Genomic DNA, 20,009 nt, shown 5'->3' on the forward strand with positions numbered 1-20,009 from the left:
CCAGATCTGTTTATCTCTATGGGCTTCCCTGATGGCTCAGATGGCCAAGAATCTGCCTGCAATACAGGAGACCTGGGTTCAATCCCTGGGTTGGGAAAATCCCCTGGAGAAGGGAATGGAAACCCACTCCAGTATCCTTACCTGGAAAATCCTATGGACAGAGGAACCTGGCAGGCTACAGTCCATGGGGTTAGAAAGAGTTGGATAATACTGAGTGACTTCACTTCATTTTGCACCATTTTGCACCTTCCTTTGCACCAAAATATTTTTGCGTGCATGCTAAGTCACTTCAGTCCTTTCCAACTCTTTGTGACCCTATGAGAGTTGGACTGTAAGGAAAGCTGAATGCAGAAGAATTGATGCTTTTGAACTGTGGTGTTGGAGAAGACTCTTGAGAGTCCCTTGGACTGCAAGGAGATCCAACCAGTCCATCCTAAAGGAAATCAGTCCTGGGTGTTCATTGGAAGGACTGATGTTGAAGCTGAAACTCCAATAATTTGACCACCTGATGCGAAGAGCTGACTCATTGGAAAAGACCCTGATGCTGGGAAAGATTGAGGGCAGGAGGAGAAGGGGACAACAGAGGATGAGATGGTTGGATGGCATCATCAACTCGATGGACATGGGCTTGGGTGGACTCCGGGAGTTGGTGATGGACAGGGAGGCCTGGCGTGCTGCAGTTCATGGGGTCGCGAAGAGGCAAAGATGACTGAGTGACTGAACTGAACTGAGCTGAACCATAGCCTGCCAGGCTCCTCCGTCCCTGGGATTCTTCAGGCAAGAATACTGGAGTGGGTTGCCATCTCCTTCTCCAGGGGATCTTCTCGATCCAGGGATCCAACCTGAGTCTCCTGCATCTCCTGCATTGGCTGGTGGGTTCATTACCACTAGTGCCAGCTTTAAGTATGTCTAATTCCTGTTAAGAAAATTTTTTATTAATTCTTACAGTGAACAAATTGTAGTTAGACTCAGTCTCAGGCATTTTTGTGACTATCAACTAATTGATTTCCTGGAATAAATTTAGGTGATAAAGAATGCTTTTACCACATTGGTGGCTTCCCTGGTGACTCAGTTGGTAAAGAGCCCGCATGTAATGCAGTATACCGGGGCTCAATTGATGGGTCAGGAAGATCCTCTGGAGAAGGAAAGGGCAACCCACTCTAGTATTATTGCCTGGAAATTCTGTTGGACTGAGGATCCTGGTGAGTTACAGTCAATGGGGTTGCAACGGTCAGACATGACTTAGCGACTAAACCACCACCATCACACCACATTAATATATATGAATTCCCTTTTCTTTTCTGACTTTGTTGTAAGTTATATCTAATCTAAAACTCTATAGAATTAGAGAAAATGTGAGGATTCCAACTCACAAGATTTATTCGCATTATAGAGAAGCAGCCAACTTGGCTAGAACAACAAATGCCTGGGGCTGATACTGGGATGTTCAGATGTTTACATAAAATTTTCATGTCACATAGGCTATCTAGTTAAGCTTCTGCTTCTTACTAATTTAGTAGGGTAAATGGAATATACTGATAAATATTGGAATGTACTGAGTATTGGCGTATATATTCTTATTGGTCTCTGCTATAGTTTGTCTCTCTGCCTCTTGCTTCCTCTATCATTCCCAAATCTAACTTTAACTGTTTCATCAAAATAGTCTTTTGAAAACACAATTAACATATTAATCCCTTTCTTAGAACTTTAGACACCTTTCATTTTCACATCAGCATTTCTCAAAATATTACACAGAGCATTAGTTACTAGTGTAATTTACTGGGACTCTATGAAAAATATGCCTCCCTGAACCCTTCATATATTGGGGGCTTCCCAGATGGCACAATGGAAAGGAATCCACCTGCCAATGCAGGAGACGCGTGAGATGTGGGTGCAGTCCCTGGGTTAAGAAGATCCCCTAGAGGAGGAAATGGCAACCCACTCCAGTATTTTTTCCTGGAAAATCCCGCCGACAGAGGAACCTGGCAGGCTATAGTTAAGGGTGGCAAAGAATTGGACACGACTGAGCAACTGAGCATGCATGCACACATGAGCACTTCATATACCTACTCTCATTTGAAGACATATGACCCAACACTGTTAGTGCATTTTACCATGAAAAATTTTTTAGCTCCTGTGAAGAACCCTATTAATTTTGGTGACACTAACTCAGAAAATAAAAGCTGTTAGTTATATGAAATTTTAACCCTAAATAGCTATACACATAGTGTGATGCTTAATGTTATCTGTTAATTTGGTTAGATTGTGGTGCCTTGTTGTTTAGTCAAACACTAGTCTAGATGTTACTGTGAAGGTGTTTGATAGATGTGATTAACAGTAAGTTAACTTTAGATAAAACATATTTTCATAATGTGAATTAGCCTCATCTAATCAATTGAAAGCAAAGACTGAAATTTCTTAAAAAATAAGAAAATTTGCCTTAAAACTGAAACATAGAAACTGTCTTGAGTTTCTAGCCTGGGGACTTGCCCTGTGGGTTTTGGATTCAAAATGGCAATATCAACTCTTAATTTTCAGACTATTCAACCTATGCCATAGATTTCAAACTTGTCAGTCTCTACAATAATAATAATCCAATTTCTTAAAATTCTCTATCATCTATCATCATCGGTTCTGTTTCTTTGGGGAACTCTGACATATTAATGATCTGACAGTTTGATTATTTTTCCCTTTAAAAGGCTATGTCAGTCATTTGATACATCTGTTCCATTCTCTCTCAGATCCACTGTGCTTTAACTTTTCTTCAATGGTATAGAGCACACTAAGTATTTTTATGCTTCTGGATCTTTGTTCTTGCCTTTCCCTCAGTGATACCCTTTCAGTACCAGTAAACTCATATTCATCCATAAGGATCCATTTTATACCATCCTTCCTCTGAGAGCATTCATCACCTAATACATCATCATTCACTATTTAATTTAATTCATTCATTTAACAGATGTTTATTGAGGTTCTACTGTGTTCACAACTCTCAGAATTGGGCAATGGACAAGGGGGATATGATCTCTTCCCTTAGGGTGGGGCGATTAGCTCTGTTTACTTAGGAAACTCTAGTTTATGGCCCTGGTTTTGGAGTCATCATTAATAATGCCTTCTTTCAGTCTCAAAAGTGTTCTGGTATTGATGATGTATTATGTGATCATCTTAATTACCCAACGTATAAACTGGTAGGGAAGATAACATTATATCACAGGGGTTACATGTTGGATTGTGTCTTCCCTCCCACTCCCAAGTATGATGGAGTTCTAACTTCCAGAACCTGTGAATGTGACCTTATTCAGACTTGAGATCTTTGCGGATGTAACCATGATGAGGTCACGCAAGATTGAGGGGCTTAATCCAATGACCTGTGTCCATACGGGAAGGGGAAATCCAGACACGGAGACACACAAAGAAAGCATTGTGTGGTGAAGGGGTAGAGATTATAGTGACTGTCTATCAGCCAAAGAATGTAAACGATTGCTAGCAACCAACTAGGAAGGAGCAAGGAAAGACCCTCCTTCCTAAGCAAAGTTCCTGGAAGAAACTGTAGTTGGATTTTGAAAATAATGCTTTTCAGCTTGCTTCCTAGTTCAGTACTAAGGTTGATATGAGGATAAAGTGATTAAAACCTTTAATGGCTCTCAAATATATTCTGGATAAAATCCAGAATGTTCAACAAATACCATATAATTTTTCTCCTGTCTACTTTCTCATTTCAATTTGTGTCATTTTCCAACCAGTGACATGTTTCAACCACATGCTCTGTTTATTTTCTTGAATAATTTGAGGTATTTCTTGCCTCAGGGCTTTGGACAGGTTATATCCCCAATTCTCTACATTTTTCAATCTTTAGTTTAAATCTCACTTTTTCAGACACAACTTCCCTGGACCTGAATTTGTGTGATGTTGAAGCTGTAGTCTCTTATTATATTTGCTTATATATCAACACAATCTGTAGTTAGGCATTAACATTATTCTGGGCTTCCCTGGTGGCTCAGAGGTTAAAGTGTCTGCCTGCAATGCAGGAGACCCAGGTTTGATCCCTGGGTTGGGAAGATCCCCTGGAGAAGGAAATGGCAACCCACTCCAGTATTCTTGCCTGGAGAATCCCTTGGAGGGACAAGTCTGGTAGGCTACAGTCCACGGGGTCGCAAAAAGTCGGACACGACTGAGCTACTTCACTTCACTAACATTATTCTAGTCTATAGTCTGGGCTTTCTTGGTGACTCAGCCGTAAGGAATCCTCCTGTCAGTGCAGGAGACATGGGTTTGATCCCTGGGTCGGGAAGATTCCCTGGAGAAGGAACTGGCAACCCACTCTAGTATTGTTGTCTAGAAAGTCCCATGGACAGAGGAGCCTGATAGGCTACCTACAGTCCATGGGGTCACAAAAGAGATATGACTTAGCAACTAAACAACAAAGTCTATAGTCTATCTAGTGGTGTAAATTCCTATCCCTCTTCACCCACTTCCCATATAGGTACCTTTAACTTTCAACTAGTGCTTTGTTTGGCTTTGTTTTTCTTTATAAAATATAATAAAATTATAAGTCCTTATAGGATAATTCTACTTGATATCTAGAGCTAAGTTATTCTTTAAACAATGAATTTTCATTTTTTTTTCACTCATATCTCTCCTAATTTGAGAATTCTGGTCTAGCATATCAATCACACTTACACACAGTAAATCAGTTGCTGTCAAAAAGATTTATTGAAGAGAATTCAGCAAAATGAAAACAAGCCCATTTTAACAGTTGGTGTCAAAAAAGAATGAAGATGTATGTCCTTGAATTGCTAATCCAAAGCATAAGAAGAGTGCAGTATCAATGCTTAAGACCTGAAAAAAATTAAGAAAAATTCAAGAAAGAGATTTTAAAGAAAAAAATTAGATTGATTCATATGTTTACATACAATATTGTTTTTGACAGACATTTATAAAATATGTTACACATTTGTAAAATATCATTTTGCCTTAGTTTCCATCCAGCATGAGCCAGGAACCCTGTAATATTTTTTATATTTCGTACATGTGCTAAAAATTACTAAATAGCCTTATTTTTTCTATGAGTGTGGGTTTCAAATATATTTTTCAGTACCAAATCATTGGTTGCATACTAATATGATATCTGTTTAGAATAGTCATTTAAGGTCTTTTAATACTACAGTTGTTTTTGAGATATGTTGTTAATTTGATTCTCTTTGTCTCTAACTCACATTAAAATATGCTATTGAGGATTAACTAAAATGATGTATATGATTAGACACAGTGGGGAGTGAGCTTGCTTTACTGCTCTCTCTTAATATCCCTGAAGGCTGGGATTAAAGATCTTATATTAAAATAAGTAATTATTGAATAACTCAATTAAACTTTGTGATAGTAGGGGAGCTCTTGTATTGCTGACCTTTTAAAGTTTCCCAAAATATATTCTGCTGCATGACCACTATTCTTAAACCCGTGCATTTTCTAAGTTTTGTACTTGCCTTAAATGCTCACATTCTTTCATTTATTAAGATTTATTGCTTGCTGGACAAACTCCTTAGATGTTAAAACTAGCTGCCTAGGCTACTGCACAAGACTTTGTGGCATTTCTGTTGTTGCTTTCAAATCAGGAACTCATCTGGTTCTTCTTTCAGTAGTTTAAAGACACCCGTTTCAGTTGTGAAATTGTCTTCTTTATGGTTGAATGTATCTAGATCAGGAGTAGTTCCTAACAACTCGTCAGTATTCTTAGTTACAGATTCCATTCTATTATTTGCAGGCAAATCTTCTTCTGTAAGCGAACCTTCCATGAGGTTCATAGCTACTGATGCAGGGATGACGAAGTCATATCTGGATTCTACAGCAGTAAGCAAAACAGAATGGCTCTCTTCTTCATTTGCCATATCCCTCTCCATCCAAACACTGACTCCATCTGTAGACTCTTCATCAGTTAGCAGAGTATCTTCTGGGTTATCTTTGTCTGTTTCAGCAGTGGTAGTGAGTTCAAACACGGTGATAAACTTTTCCTCATCAGAATCAGTTAGTTTAGGCACAACATTGGGGTCATTTTCTGGAAGAATTAAGTCAATTTCTGTTATTTTCTCTTCTGTAAGGTCACTTATGTCTGGAATAGTGGTGAGGTTTTTTTCAGTAGCTGGAGTGATTTCAGCCTCAGGGACAGAGGACTCAGTAATATGGGCATTCCCATCAGCAGCGACTTTGAACTTAGCTGAGGAACTATAATTGCTTACATCAGATTTACCCATTGTAGTTGGAAGGATTGGGGTGTCAGCAATGCCAGCTGTGCTTTCCTTTGGTGTGCCAGAGACTTCAGAAGTTAGTGACACATCTTCATCCCCTGAGTCAATGGTATCCAAGAGAATATCTTCTTTTGCTATGTCAGTGGAAAAATCTATTAGGGAAACGGCATCTGTTGATGAGATATTAACAATTTTCACTGGCAAGAAGTTTTCAGTGATAGACTCATTAGCCACTGGGTTTTTAGTGTCCATCAGAGTGGCAAATTCTTTCTGCAGGTGGGATTCAACATCATCTTCTGATTTCAGTCTTTCCTTGGGTGGTATAAGCTTGTTGCCTGTCGTTGTTGAAAAATCAGTTTCTAGCATATAGTCGTTTACTGAAGTAATGTGGTCTCCTTCTGATGTGATAGTTGTTTCTGATTTAGGAATAGTGTTGTCAGCCCCAAAGAAGACGGTTGCCTCAGTTGCTGTCTTGGTGCTTTCTGCTGGAGGATGAGAATAAATTTTTGGCAAACCATCTTCAGCCATGGGACAAAGTGGCATCCACTCAAAGGTCTTTCCCTGGGTGCAGTGGCATCCCTAGGCAGGAGAGTGATGTTCATTATAGTGACTGAAGCATTTGTCATCATGGTGATTGTTGCATCAACCACAGGGCCAGTGGCCCTGGCTCTCCTTGGAGGCTGTTTCTGTGCTCTGATTGGGCACTGAGTTATGAGTACTGACATTAAACGAAAGAACTTCCCAGGTGGACCTAGTGGTAAGGAATCTGCCTGCCAGTGCAGCAGACAAAAGAGACCCGGGTTCGATACTTGGGTTGGGAAGATCCCTGGAGAAGGAAATGGCAACCCACTCCAGTATTCTAGCCTGGAAAAATCCCATATGGACAGAGGAGCCTGGCAGGCTGCAGTCCATGTGGTTGCAGAGTTGGACATGATTGAACACTTGTCAGCAGCACTAAATGAAGAGATAATACAGCCCTCTCTCTTTATGAAATCAGCATTAACAGCCAAATAATATAATTGCAGGGAACTTTAGATTTACCATGTCTCTTTATAAGTGCTATACCTTCCAACATGTGTCTTGTGTCACTTGAAACAGATATAGCAGAGTCTGCCATTTACTTAATCAGTTTAGTGTCAATGAGGGAAATTCCAGGAGCTATGGATTATCAGCATCAGCTTCAGGTTACCTGTTTCTCAAGCAAGTAACAGTGTCTTTGGGAAATAAAGCATCGTCTCTTCAAATTCATAGTATTTAAATGTCTAAAACAAATTAGTGACATTTTGGGCAGTGAATGTAGCTGCAGAAGGTAATTAATTAGGTAGTAGAGATTTCAGTTAATTCTGAACAGTAAAAAAAAAAAAACAGTAAAAATAAGTTACTGGTCTGTTAGGGTCTTGCTAGTTTTCTTCTTCATTGTAGTTGATTTTATTGAATTAACTTGAATAATAGTGAGATTGTCAGATCTTGTAGGTCAAATTATTTAGGAATGTTCTTCTGTAGACAGTGTTATTTCAACCCCAAACAAGACGTTATACATCAAAATTCACCCAGAAACAAGATCAGGGTGTGAATAACTTTTCAGACTTAATGATTATATCCTCAATTTCAGAGGGAGTATCTTTTTTTTTTTTTTTTTTTTAATGATGTTAGTCATCATTACTTTGTATCATCCTTAAGCTTTAGCTAGTTAGGTGAAAAGGGATTGTAGTCTAATGTTAATTTTTTCTTAATGTTGTTAAAAGAAGCAGAACTTTCAGACTCAGGCAGAACTCAATCTGAAAAAAAGGTAGTGGCATCAGCCAGCCCAGTAGTTTCCATCTCAAAGACAAATGCTTATTCTTCATTAAATATGGACTCAACCTCAAAGTTTGGGCTTCCCTGGTGGCTCAATGGTAAAGAATCTGCCTGTAATGCAGGAGATGCAGTTTTGATCCCTGATCAGGAAGATCCCCCGGAGAAGGGAATGGATACCCACTCCAGTATTCTTGCCTGGGAAATCCCATGGAAAGAGATGCCTAGCAGGCTATAGTCCATCGGGTCACAGAGTTGGGCATGACTCAGTGACTAAACATGCATCACTCAGCCTCAAAGTTTACAGTGTTTTCTCTTAGTTAATTGGTCCAGGACAAATATATTGCTACTTTCTGTTGGAAATATCAGATAGGTTTTAAGATGGACAATTTTCACTTCAAATATATAGGCAGCTTCCAGAAATGTTTTTGCTTCAGGGTGATACCATTACTATTGAGGGCTCCAATGTCTTTACTGACATAGGAAATGCTGTCAGCATCAAGGACAAAGAAGGAAGTCTTGGGTTAGTTATAGGCACATTAAAAAAAAAAAATTCTAAATAAAAATAATATAAGTGTTAGGTCTATAACTGCTAGAAATGTCATCTTAGAGTATTTGGTATTTGTTATGTTGAATAGAGTAAAAAATAAGGCACAAAATATTCATTCTTATGAGCATTTATTCCCCGGTTAGAAAGGTCAGGTAAAATGATAACAGCTTCACAAATAATAATAGTCAAATAGTCTTTCATTTGAGAGATTACTTCCATGATCACATCTACTCTTCCAGCATGAGGTGGAATCACATTGATTTTAGCATAAAAATGCTTTTCTCTCTATGGAGAATAATTTTATTGTTATATGTGTATTTTATATTGTTGATCTCAAAAAGGACACTTTGGATTGAGAGTGTGTGTCATCCATCAAAAACTAGGAAGCATATGGAGAAAGTCCTGGTGGAACTGTTGGAATGTTAGCAATCTTGAGAATGGAACTGGATTCATCTGCTACAAGAAACATAATTTATTTGACCAATGGAGCATTCCTACCAAAGGTATTATCTGACATAAGAACAGAGGATCAGACTCTGTAAGTTTCATTTTATCTGAATAGTAGGTTCTTCCATTGTTTTGACATATATCACACTAATGAGAGCATTTTGTCTTTTTCCAGTAAAATTTCAAATTTATATCTACTCACATGTCTCCTGGGGTATATATCTTCCTTATTTGGGCAGCTGCAGCAAGTTTGCTTGGGTAACATTTTTTTATGTTTCATTTGTTCATAGTGTTTGGCTTGGTGATTACGTATCCTTTAAGATAGCATTTTTTTTGAAGCCTATTTCTCTTTTTTAGTGAAAAAATAGGAACTGCTAACCAAAGGGATAGATTTTGCAGTAAATCTCCAGGAAGGTCATTTTCCACCCTTATGATTTTCAGGAATACATAACTAGGAAGAATCCTCAGGTATAGACTTTGAAAAGGCTGATGCCATAGTGATGCCCACCATTGAGACTTTCTTTGTATCAAGAATATCTTGCTATTTATCAGAAGAAATGTCATGTGAAATTTTAAAAGAATCAACTGAGGCAGAATTCTCATTTTAGAAAAAGTCTATATATCTTTAGATTTTACAAATTTACTGGAAAAAATAGAGTTCTTAACCTTAACTGACAGGATTATAATCAGAATGTAGCTACTATGGTCATAAAATCTTCATTAACAAAAGAATTCCCACCTTCAGAAACAGTGAAGGAACTGAGAGGAGCAGTTACATTTTGAGATTTGATTGTATCAGGGTCCACTTTTTTCTCTTTCCTTCAGTGATCGGAATGTTGGGTACTTGAGTAGGGAAATTGTAACTGAAGGATGTGTTGGCCTGTGGGATCACTGTTTCTCTGTCTCCTGAGAAGATGGTATGTACAGCAGGGGCAGTCATGACCCTCATATCTCCTTTGTTGCTTGTGGGTTTTTCATGGATATACATTGGGTTAATAGTTTCTATCTGTGACTGAAGAATGCCAGTCTTAAAGTATCTATTTTAGCCTCCTTGTTAGATTGTGGTAAGTAGAAATTCTTCCAAATTTAGGTAATATTTTTTTTCTATCTCAACAATAGATCCATGTGTAGTATTTCATCTTCCTTAAGTTTGAAATTTAATATCTGTTGCCTTGAGATTGGCTACATTAAATTCCAAGTGAGAATTTCCTTTTACCATGGAAATTATATATCCATGTTAAATGAAGATTCTTCATCATTAGGAATAGTGATAATTACTTCTGTGGGTAGATATGAGTTCTCATCCATGAAATGGGTTTCCTGAGGAACAGATCCATCTAGAAGTGAATCTTTGGGTATGTGAAAGCTTGAGTAAGCTGCTCCAGGGGCACTATAATAATCCTTATTGACTAGTTTATTATCAGTGATGACATTTTTATTCACAAGATAATGCCTCAGATATGCATCTTTTAGAAAGTTTGCTCCCACCTGAATAGCTGGATTATTTCCTCTTTTATTTGCATCTGTAAGGTGATTTTCATCTAATTCAGTAGCTACATCTTTTACTGCAGAAGCTTTAGTTATCTCCCTCATGGAATAGGAATTTGGTTTACTGTATTTGTTAGGCAAAAGAGTAGAAAACTTGATGGCCATTTCCTTGCGTTCTGAATTTTGATCACCAGAAGCATCAATAGCAAAAATTTTGTTCTTAGTGACGATAGTAGCAGATGTCTTTGGCTTGACATCTACCATATTGTCTGAAGAACCAGTGGCATCAGCTGGGAGAACAGCATAGAATATGTGTACAGCCTTTGGGATCCTTTGACCTTTAATACTTCGCCCTTCTGAGACAATGCCTTCATTAAAGTAAGTGGCGTCTGTAGACACAGGCTTCAATGTCTCTGATGTTAGCACTGTTGGGTGATACGAGTTTGCATCTTTTGTACGTCTGGGGGCTGAAGTTTCTTTAGTAGAAGCATTAGAAGTTAGGATGAGAGTTTCAGGTAATCCCATAGATGAAAGTCTTAGAGACATGGTACTATCTGATGATGGAAGACTATAATGGCCAACAGTGTTTTTGTTTTCAGTAGAGGTAGGGACATTTGGCATATTGGTGGAAAGCTTTTTCAAAAGATAAAAGAAATTAAGAGCTGTGTTAATTGTACTTTCTGTGTCTTCATCCACATTGGAGATGTCTCTACTAGAATTCTGAGCTAAAGGAAAATTATTAAACCTTGAATCAGGCACTGCAGCTGTACCTGTTCTACTTTCAGTAAAATCAAGTTTCCTGGATGTGGTGGTGTCTCCTCTCCTAGGTGTAGCTACCTTATAAATGGTAGGTGATAAGTTTTTCCTGAGGAAATCATCACTGTTTTTTAAAGCAGGGTTAGTATCAGTTGTGAATGTTCTGCTGTCAGTTATGGGTTTTGTGTCTAGAAGAGGGTAATCAATTATTTTATTTCCCAAGTCAGAGCCTTCAGAGAGAATTACAGGGCCATCAATACCATTTATGGTGCTTTTTTGCACAGATGATTTGTCAGAAAAACTAGAAGGAAAAGTTCTACTTGAATCAGTTAGGAAATGAGTTATGGGCTTGTTGGTATTGACATTGGCATTAGAATCTTTGAGAACAATGGGATCAAAGTTCTTGTTTTCCTGTCTAGGAATTGTAGCTTGATAATTTTCTCCAGCTTTGAACTCTGAAGATGTTGCCTTAGATAGACTGTCTAAAGCAGCAACTATGGGGTGTGGTACATGAGGCACATGTGTCTTTGGAGCATACATGGCTAAACTTGTTTTTATAAGAGAATTATTTGCTCTGTCCTCTAATTCAAAGCCATAGTTATCTGAGACATATTCAGAACCACTGTCATCAGATACAATAGTTACATAGTTCTCATTTGCTGGAGTGATTTTGCCTGCAGAAAAAATGTCCTCAATCCTTTCTGGAATGTCTTCTGTAAAATAGATGTTTTCTGTTTCAGCAGTTGTTTCTCCCTCTATAAAATCTTTGGGGTCAAATATATTCCCTTTAAAGGTACTTGCCATATCCTTTTCAGAGGTAATGGTATTAGGGAAAATGATAACTTCTTCGGATGGGATAATTATCTCATCAAATGGAATGTTATAATCAGTCTTTTTGTTGGTATATTCTCCCACAGTAGTAACAGGAACAAGTTCAGAATATTTGGAAGTTTCCAAGAATGTTGTGAAATAAGGAGGAAAAGTTGACCTATATCGTAGGCCATCTATTTCAAGTGGAGAGCTTGTGATGGCTCCTCCAGTGTCAGTGAATTTATCAGGAGAGGCAGGCCTAGATGCTTCTGGAAGAGTTAGTGTAGAATCAGCTAAAAATATCTTTTTAAAATTAGACTGTGTTTGAGGTCTGAAGGATGTAGCATCAAATTTAACAGTGAAAAGATCTTCCCTATTCTTGTTGCTCTTGGAGAGAGGATTGGCCTTGATTCCAGATGGAAGGATTTCCCCCACAGCTGGGATGAGAACTGTTGTATTTCTAAAGTGACTTAATTCAGATTTAGCAGCTGGATTTTCTTGATCAAAGAGATTAGTTATTTTCCTTCTCTCATGGACACTATTTTGAGAGTCTTCTCTGGGGGAAAAGGCTTTCATCATAGTTCTTTGAGACTTGGAATATAGTGTGTCTGTCTTAGTCTTATAATTGTCAGGAGTATCTCTATCCAGAGAGAAAAATGAATCAATTTCACCATTAGTGGGAATATCTGAAAAAATAGATGATTCAGTTAGAAGAACATTTGAGGCCAATGGATGGGAATGAATGTCCGCTTTCATGATTATGGCCTGCCCCTCTGGAACATCACTTTCATTAATGGTGTCACCATATTCAGTTGATCTCTTTAACATTTCCAACCCAGGTAGTAAAGATTCAGACAAGGAGTTATCTGTCATTAGGCCAGAACTTTCAGGATTTTCAGCTAAGGAAGTAGGAATGAATATGGCAGATGTCAATAGAGATGAGAGTCCTCTAGAATCAACTTTATCTTCTCCAGTTAATGTGGAATCATCTCCTTCATAACTATCTTCAGTGGAAAGAACAATGTAGTCAGCCACAGTGCTGGATGCCTTATTCAGAGACGAGGAAAAGGTTGAGGCTTTGTTTGCATCCTCAGTATTTTTGCTGATGAAGGGAAGGTCATCATCAGGAGTGACACTGAACTCAGCTAAAGGAACAATGTTGTTCTGTGAATGGGGCATATCTTCCAAGTTTGAGTTATGTCTATTTGCATCAAATCTGACTGATATAGAGGGTTTTGCACCATCTGGGGCAACATTATTATGCAAAACAGATGAGACGCCTTTCCTATTGAATTGGTCTGTATATTCTACAGGCTTGCTGATCACAGCAGGATCTTTGGAGTCAGCTGTGATTATTCTGTCCTTTTCCATTCTTGTCATGAGTTCTGTGTCTGAAATAAATGGGTATTCCATTATTTTGCCTTTAGAGAGAGTGATAATTGTGTAATCTCTAGTTGGAGAACTATATTCTATAACTGTTTCAACTGGAAACTTGGGTGAGGAGGTCCAATTTGAGTCAGCTGGAGAATGAATCATGGACCTGGGAGACTTTGTATTAAAATGGACAATAGAACTTTTGAGAGCAGTAAGATCATTGTCAGAATTACGAATGTCCTCTCTGGGGACCAAGTTTTGCTGTTTCCTGTCAGTTTTGATATCAACTGGATATCCTTGGGTTAAATATTCAGAGATTGCTACACTGGCAGAGGGTGCATAAGACTCAGATACACTGAAGTCATTAGTATATGTGCCCTTTCCTATAAGGGGACCGTTTCCTTCCTTCACTAGTTCAGGGATGTAGTTATTTGTAGCATATTCAAGAGCATTGTCAACAGGTATAATAGTTACTATATCATTACTATTTAGAAGATTTTGACCTGCCAAAAAGATATCATGTGTCTCTTCTGAAATGTCTTCTGTAAAAGAAGCTTCTTCCACGAAGCCTGTGTCTTTCTCCATAAAAGTCTTTTCTCCAAATTTATTGTTATCAATCATGTTTTTAGTGCCTTTTGTTGAAATAATGGTAGTGGGGGAAATATTGGCTTTAACAGAGGGGGTATTGCTTTCTCTAGATGGAATATTATTATTAGCCTTTGTTATGATGCCTTTTTTCATTTTGACAACTGGAGCAGCTTTGTAATACTTAGAAGAACTACTGAATATTGTGAGATCAGAAGGACGAGGAGTTGGTTTCCATGATGATAACCTGTATATTCCAGTGGGAGAGTTTACAATGGTCCCTTCTTCAATAGCAAATTTAGTAGAAGAACTTGGATCATTAGACCTAGATTCTTCTGGAAGAGTTAATGTGGAGCCAACTGAGGAGATTCCTTTTACATTGGAGTGTGCTTGAGGGTTAGTAGAAGAAACATCAGATTTAACAGTGAAAGAATTCTCTTTCACTGTATTTGCATCTCTTAGAAGAAAATTGCCCATTTCAGAAATACTGACTTCCTCTTCCATATTGTTGTCACTATTGGGCAGAGAATTAGACCCAGTTACTGAGGAAAGGATTTTCTCTCCAGTTGGACTGAGAACAATTGCATTTGTAATGTGACCTGCATTAAATTTAGTAGCTGGATCTTCTTGATCAGGAAAATTAGCTATTTTTCCTTCTTCATAGACTCTATTTTGAGAGACTTTTATAGGATAAGTGGCTTTTATGATTGTTCTATGAGGTTCTGAATACATTTCATCTGTTTTAATTTTAGAAATGTCAATAGTTCCTCTGTTTACTGAGGGAAGTGAATCAGAGTCCTTATATGTAAGATTGTCCACAAAAGCAGTGGAACCAATGGGAAAATTAGTGGAGGTCAAAGAGTAGGGCTTCAAATCAGTTTTATTAGTAATGGGATCATCACCATCATTAGCAGAATTAGGGTATTCCACCATTGTCTCAAACATATTTGACCATGCAGTTGAAGTAGCCAAATGGTTATTTATCACTGGGTCAAAGGTTTCAAGATTTTTAGTTGGGGCATTAGAAATGGATATGGGCTTTTCTGGAATTTGTAGAGCTAGGAATTCTTTAGACCTAATATTTTCCTCTGGAGACATGGAATCACCTCTGTCAATATTTTCAATGGAGAGAGTAGTGGTATCATCCACAGTGTAGCCTGTATTTGTAGGTGAGGAAGAGATTGATGCCTCACTGTTTAAAATTTTGATCTCTTCATTGATAAAAGAAAGTTTGCCATCAGTGATGACACTGAAATCAGCTGAAGGAATAATACTGTCCCATGAGTGTGGCATCTCTGCCATATTAGTTTTTTCTTTAATATTGGGTAGTAAAATATTTTCTGCTTTACCTTGGGAATCAGTGTTATAAGTAGCAGATGGAATGACTTTACTGTAGAATTGATTCTTATTTTCTAATGGAGAGTTGATCACCAAGGAATCAATGGGTCCATCTAGGAACTTCCTTCCATTCACCATATTGACTGTTATGTCTGGATTTGAAGCAAGGGTATAGTCCATTCTTTTGTCTTCAGGGAAGATAATGCTGGTGTCATCTTCTTTTAAAGTGACTCCTTTTAGAGGTATTTTACCTAGAAAGTTGTGAAGATTCTCACTTGTGTGAGTTGGTGGGTAAGTCATTGATCTGGGAACTTTATAATTCAAATTGTCAGTGGAGTTGAGAATATTATCAAGGACAGAACTGAAGTGTTCCTCTCTCGATATCAAATTTTGCAGCATTTTCTTAGTTTTTGATTCTGTTGGGGCTCCTTGAAATAAATGTTTGTATACATCAGCATTGGAGCAGAGTGGAAGAGACCCAACTACTTTGGGATCATAAACGAGAGCAGGTTCTTTAGTAACTGGATTGTTATTCTCCTCCTGTGGTTCAAGGACACATTTCTTTATAACATCCTCAAAAACTGTGTCATCAAACACAGTACTTATTACATCCTCATCATTTGGAAACTTTTCACCATCTGAAGTAATGTTTGAGATATTTTCTGTAATAAAAACTACTTCATTTTCAGTGTTTCTATCTTTCCCTACAAAATTTCTTTGCACAGATATGTTAGTAAAAATAATGTGTAACATGTCTTCTGTTGAAGTATTAATACTAGGGGAAATGATGTCTTTGTTAGACGGCGAATTTCTTTGCTGAAATGGAGTATTATTATTAGTCTTTGTTGTAGTATCTTGTTTCACTTTGAAAGCTGGATCAAGCTCAGAATATCTTGATGAACTCACAGCATTTGTAAAATCAAAAGGAAAAAGAGTTGATTTCCACAGTTGCTCATAGGATCCAGCAGGAGCATTATGAAGCAAACCTATAGGATCTGCACCTTCATCAGACAGAGCAGAACTTTTCTCCTTAGGCTTTAAAGTCTTTTCATGAGACAGGGTGGAATCAGCTGAAAGTATTCTTTTTAAACTGGGAGGAGCTTGAGGTCTAGCAGAAATATTAAATCTACCAATGAAAGTGTTCTTTCTCAATGTTCTTGAATCTCCTAAGATGAAACTGCCTGCTTTGGAAACAACGAGTTCCTCCTCCTTGTTACTATTGCTCTTGGAGAGAGTACTGGGCTCGGGGGCTGAGAGGAGTGTTTTCTCCAAAGTTGGAGTGAGAACTGTTGCATTTGTAATGTGACTTAAATCAAATTTAGCGTTGGTGTCTTCCTCAACAGAGAGTCTGGCCATTTTCCTTATTTCAGAAGGGAAAAAACTTATTTGTGTAGGTGAAAGGACTTCCATTGTTGTATCCAAAGGTCGAATATCTGTTTTAATTTTAGAAATGTTAACAGTCTTTCTCTCCACAGTGGATGGCAAATCAGGTCCATCATCTATGGAACTCCTGGTAAAAGTTACTGAATTAGCAGAGGGAATAACTGAGTCCAAGGAATGGGGCTGAAGGTCTGTTTGGGTTTTAATGATCTGATTTTCTGAAATATCAGTTCCATGAATAAGATCAAGGTATTTAGTCACTCTCTCTGGTACTAATGATACTATCTTTGAAGAGTCAGTCAAAGACCCATCACTTATTAGAGCAGAATCCTCAGTTAGGGCTTGAGGCATGAGAATGATACTTTCTCTTGTCTGTAGAGTTGGGAATTTAGATCTAACGTTATTTTCATTAGGTTGTGTAGACTTGCCTCCTTCATAACTGTTCTCAAGGGAAACAGCAGTGGTATCAGCCATAGTGTGAGGTGTCTTCATAGGTGAAAAATAAGGTGAAACCCTGTTTTTTTTATTCTCAGAATCTTCAACAACAAAGGAAAGTTCAGTATCAGGGTTGACACTAACTGAAGGAGCAGTGCTATCCTGTGAGTGGTGACTCTCTGCCTTGAAACCTGTGTCTTGATTATATTTCAACTTGAGCGACATACTGGGTACCCTCTGGTCATACAGTGCCGTGTGAGGGACTGTGTGGGTCTTGTGAAGCCAGTCTTTGCTCATTGTTGGATTTGTGCTCCTGGTGGGATCAGTGACTCCATCTGAGAAGGCCCTGCTTTCTTCCACAATTTCCACTGATTCTGTGTCTGGAGTAATGATAGGCTCAATCCATTTGTCTTCTGGAAGATTGATAATGATGTCATTTTCACTCTGGATGCCTCTTTCCAGAGATAAATCATCTGGAGATTCTGGAGAAAAAATTTTCTCTTCATCTGTTAGGAAGTAAGTCATGGTTCTGGGTAACTTATTTTTGAAATTGATAGTATAATCTTTGAGAAAGGGGCCAACTTTGTCAGAATCAGGGTTTCCTTTTCTGGGGGTCAACAGTTGATATTTTTTAGTTTTGAGTTCTACAGAATTTTCATTTGAAAGACTCTCAGTGACATGTGTGGGGAAAGGAGCATGAGATCCAAATTTATAGAGCCTTTGGGTGAGGGCAGGTATTTTTGTTGTGGGACTGTTTTCTTCTCCGATATAAAAGGAATTTTCCTCTGATAAGTACTCATGATCATTGTCATCAAGCCTCATGGTCATTAGATTCTTATTGTCTAGATGATCTTCTTCTGCCGGAAAAACCACATCTGACTCTGTTGAAAAGTCCTTTCTAATAGGAATTACTTCATATTGAGTTGCACTATCTTTTTCCTCAGAATTTAAATATCTTTGCCCATTTTTAATGTTCCTATTGTCATAAGTAAAGATAATGTTGTCAGGTGAAATGACTTTTTTGTCAGTTAGGACAATTCTATCATTAGATGTAATAGACTCATCAGTTATTTTTAGGTTACTCCCTCTGATAATGGGTGCAGGATCAAGTTCAGAATTATTGATTTTGATAAAATCAGCAACAAAAGCAGTAAGAGGAATAGTTGGTTTCTGGGGTAGATGATGTAACTGGCTATAAGAGGTTGTGATAGCCCTCTCTAAGTTATCATTTTCAAGAGAAGTTGAGCCCCTAGCCCTGGCCTTTGCCAGCTGTATTGTTCTTATTGTGGAAACAGGGTTAGTTTCTTTGAAAATTCCAGGCACTTTCTGTTTAGCAGAAGCGACATCCAGCTTAAGAAGGAATGGATTAACATTTGCTGAATTTACCTTTCTTAAATTCACTGGAATTTTGGCTTCAGAAATAAAGGGCTCATCCTCTACAATAGCATTATCTTTACTGAAAGATGCATTAGCCTCTGTTCCCGAAGTGGTAGTTTCTTTTTCCATGGTATCAGTTTTATCATTAAGGACCCCATTTTCAGTGCTAAGTATGTCAGTGACAACATTGATAGAATTCTCTGAAAAAGCAGTGGGATCTTTGAGAGGAGCAGAGGAGAGCATGGAGAGGGGATGAAATGCACTTTGTACCTTGGTAATCTTCCAGTTCGGGTTCTTGATAAGAAAGTGTTCACCCAATGGCTCTGATAACTCTACTGTCACAGGTTTATTTGAAAAAGAATCATCATTTTTATTAAGGGCAACTGTAGTTATAGGTCTTTTCCAGTTGGGGATTAATAGTGAATTTAATTTTATGGATAGAACACCATCTACCTCAGGCTTGATGGAGTCACCATTTTCATTGCTTTCCTTAGAGTCAAAGGTAGAGACGTTAGGTGAAATGGTGGTAGCATTTGTTGGCATTTTGGTGACATTAATGTGATTAATAGAAGCTATTGAGGCAGTTTTGATTGTGTTCTTGCTGATTTCACCACCAGAGATGTTCTCAGACTTGGAGGCAGTACCTTTAACCAAGGGATTACTGTGATCCTCTGAAGGCTTCACTTCAGCTAAGTCCATTTTATTTTCACTGATTTTAGAGTTTCCTGATGTGCGTGTGTCTTCCAACTCTGGAGCAGCTATGTTACTAACATTGGATGAAATGCCTTTCCTGTAGAAATGACTTTGACTTTTTATGGACGTGATGACTGCAGCATGATCAACGGGGAGAGTGTCAAATGTTCTTTTCTCTCCCATAGTAGCAGTTGTTTCTGTGGGTAGTAGAAAGAAATCTTTGCTTTCTGTATTTCCCAAACCAGAAACTTGAGGGAGAATGATGACATCATCATCTTCAGGCCAAGTGCCCTTTTCTGCAGATGATCTTTTTAGAGACTCAGGGGAAAAAGTCTTGCCTGCCTCAATTAGGAAGGGCACCATGGTTTTCAGATGCTGAGTGTTAAAATCTTGGGTGTAATCTTTGAAAGAAGTGGCAGCAGAATCAAAGTCAGTATTTCCTTCTTTGAGAAAAGTGACTTGGTATTTGTCTTTAGCGTCAAACTCAGGGTAAATTATTCTATATAGAAGACTCTTTGAAACCTCACCTTTAGAGGATGGTGTTTGAGATACAAATCCATTTGATCCACGTGTGTATTCACTAGGTTTGGTACTAAGGTGATTTTCTCCCTTCTCTAGTTCAGAGGCATGCTTATTTGAAATATATTCTGAATCACTTTTATCAGATTCAGTGATGATCAAGTCCATAGGATTTAGATCATTTTCCTTTGCCGCAGTAGTCCCATGCCAAAGAATAATGA

At 38.1% G+C, this 20,009-nt stretch overlaps 1 protein-coding gene and 1 long non-coding RNA gene across 3 annotated transcripts in view; one reads left to right on the top strand and one right to left on the bottom strand.

The window, feature by feature from the left end:
- Window positions 1–20,009, top strand: part of LOC139031996 (uncharacterized) — a 79,069-nt gene that overhangs the window by 34,778 nt on the left and 24,282 nt on the right. For both annotated transcript variants that reach the window (XR_011484531.1, XR_011484530.1), the window contains exons 3-4: window positions 8,928–9,089; window positions 9,209–9,291. This is a non-coding gene — a long non-coding RNA (uncharacterized lncRNA). The remainder of the gene's footprint in view (window positions 1–8,927; window positions 9,090–9,208; window positions 9,292–20,009) is intronic.
- CABS1 (calcium binding protein, spermatid associated 1) lies at window positions 4,691–6,845 on the bottom strand. Its single transcript, XM_020873523.2, has 2 exons — window positions 5,484–6,845; window positions 4,691–4,839 (listed from the first exon to the last, which is right to left on the bottom strand). Exon 1 carries the CDS (start codon window positions 6,783–6,785, stop codon window positions 5,604–5,606), a length of 1,182 nt encoding a protein of 393 aa, XP_020729182.1. The 5' UTR covers window positions 6,786–6,845; the 3' UTR covers window positions 4,691–4,839; window positions 5,484–5,603.

The sequence above is a fragment of the Odocoileus virginianus genome, chromosome 29 (genome assembly GCF_023699985.2).
Source record: "Odocoileus virginianus isolate 20LAN1187 ecotype Illinois chromosome 29, Ovbor_1.2, whole genome shotgun sequence".
Lineage (NCBI taxonomy): Eukaryota > Metazoa > Chordata > Mammalia > Artiodactyla > Cervidae > Odocoileus > Odocoileus virginianus.

Coding starts and splice junctions, on each gene's coding strand:
- CABS1 (XM_020873523.2), bottom strand. CDS start 6,785: ATGCCACTTTGTCCCATGGCTGAAGATGGTTTGCCAAAAATTTATTCT.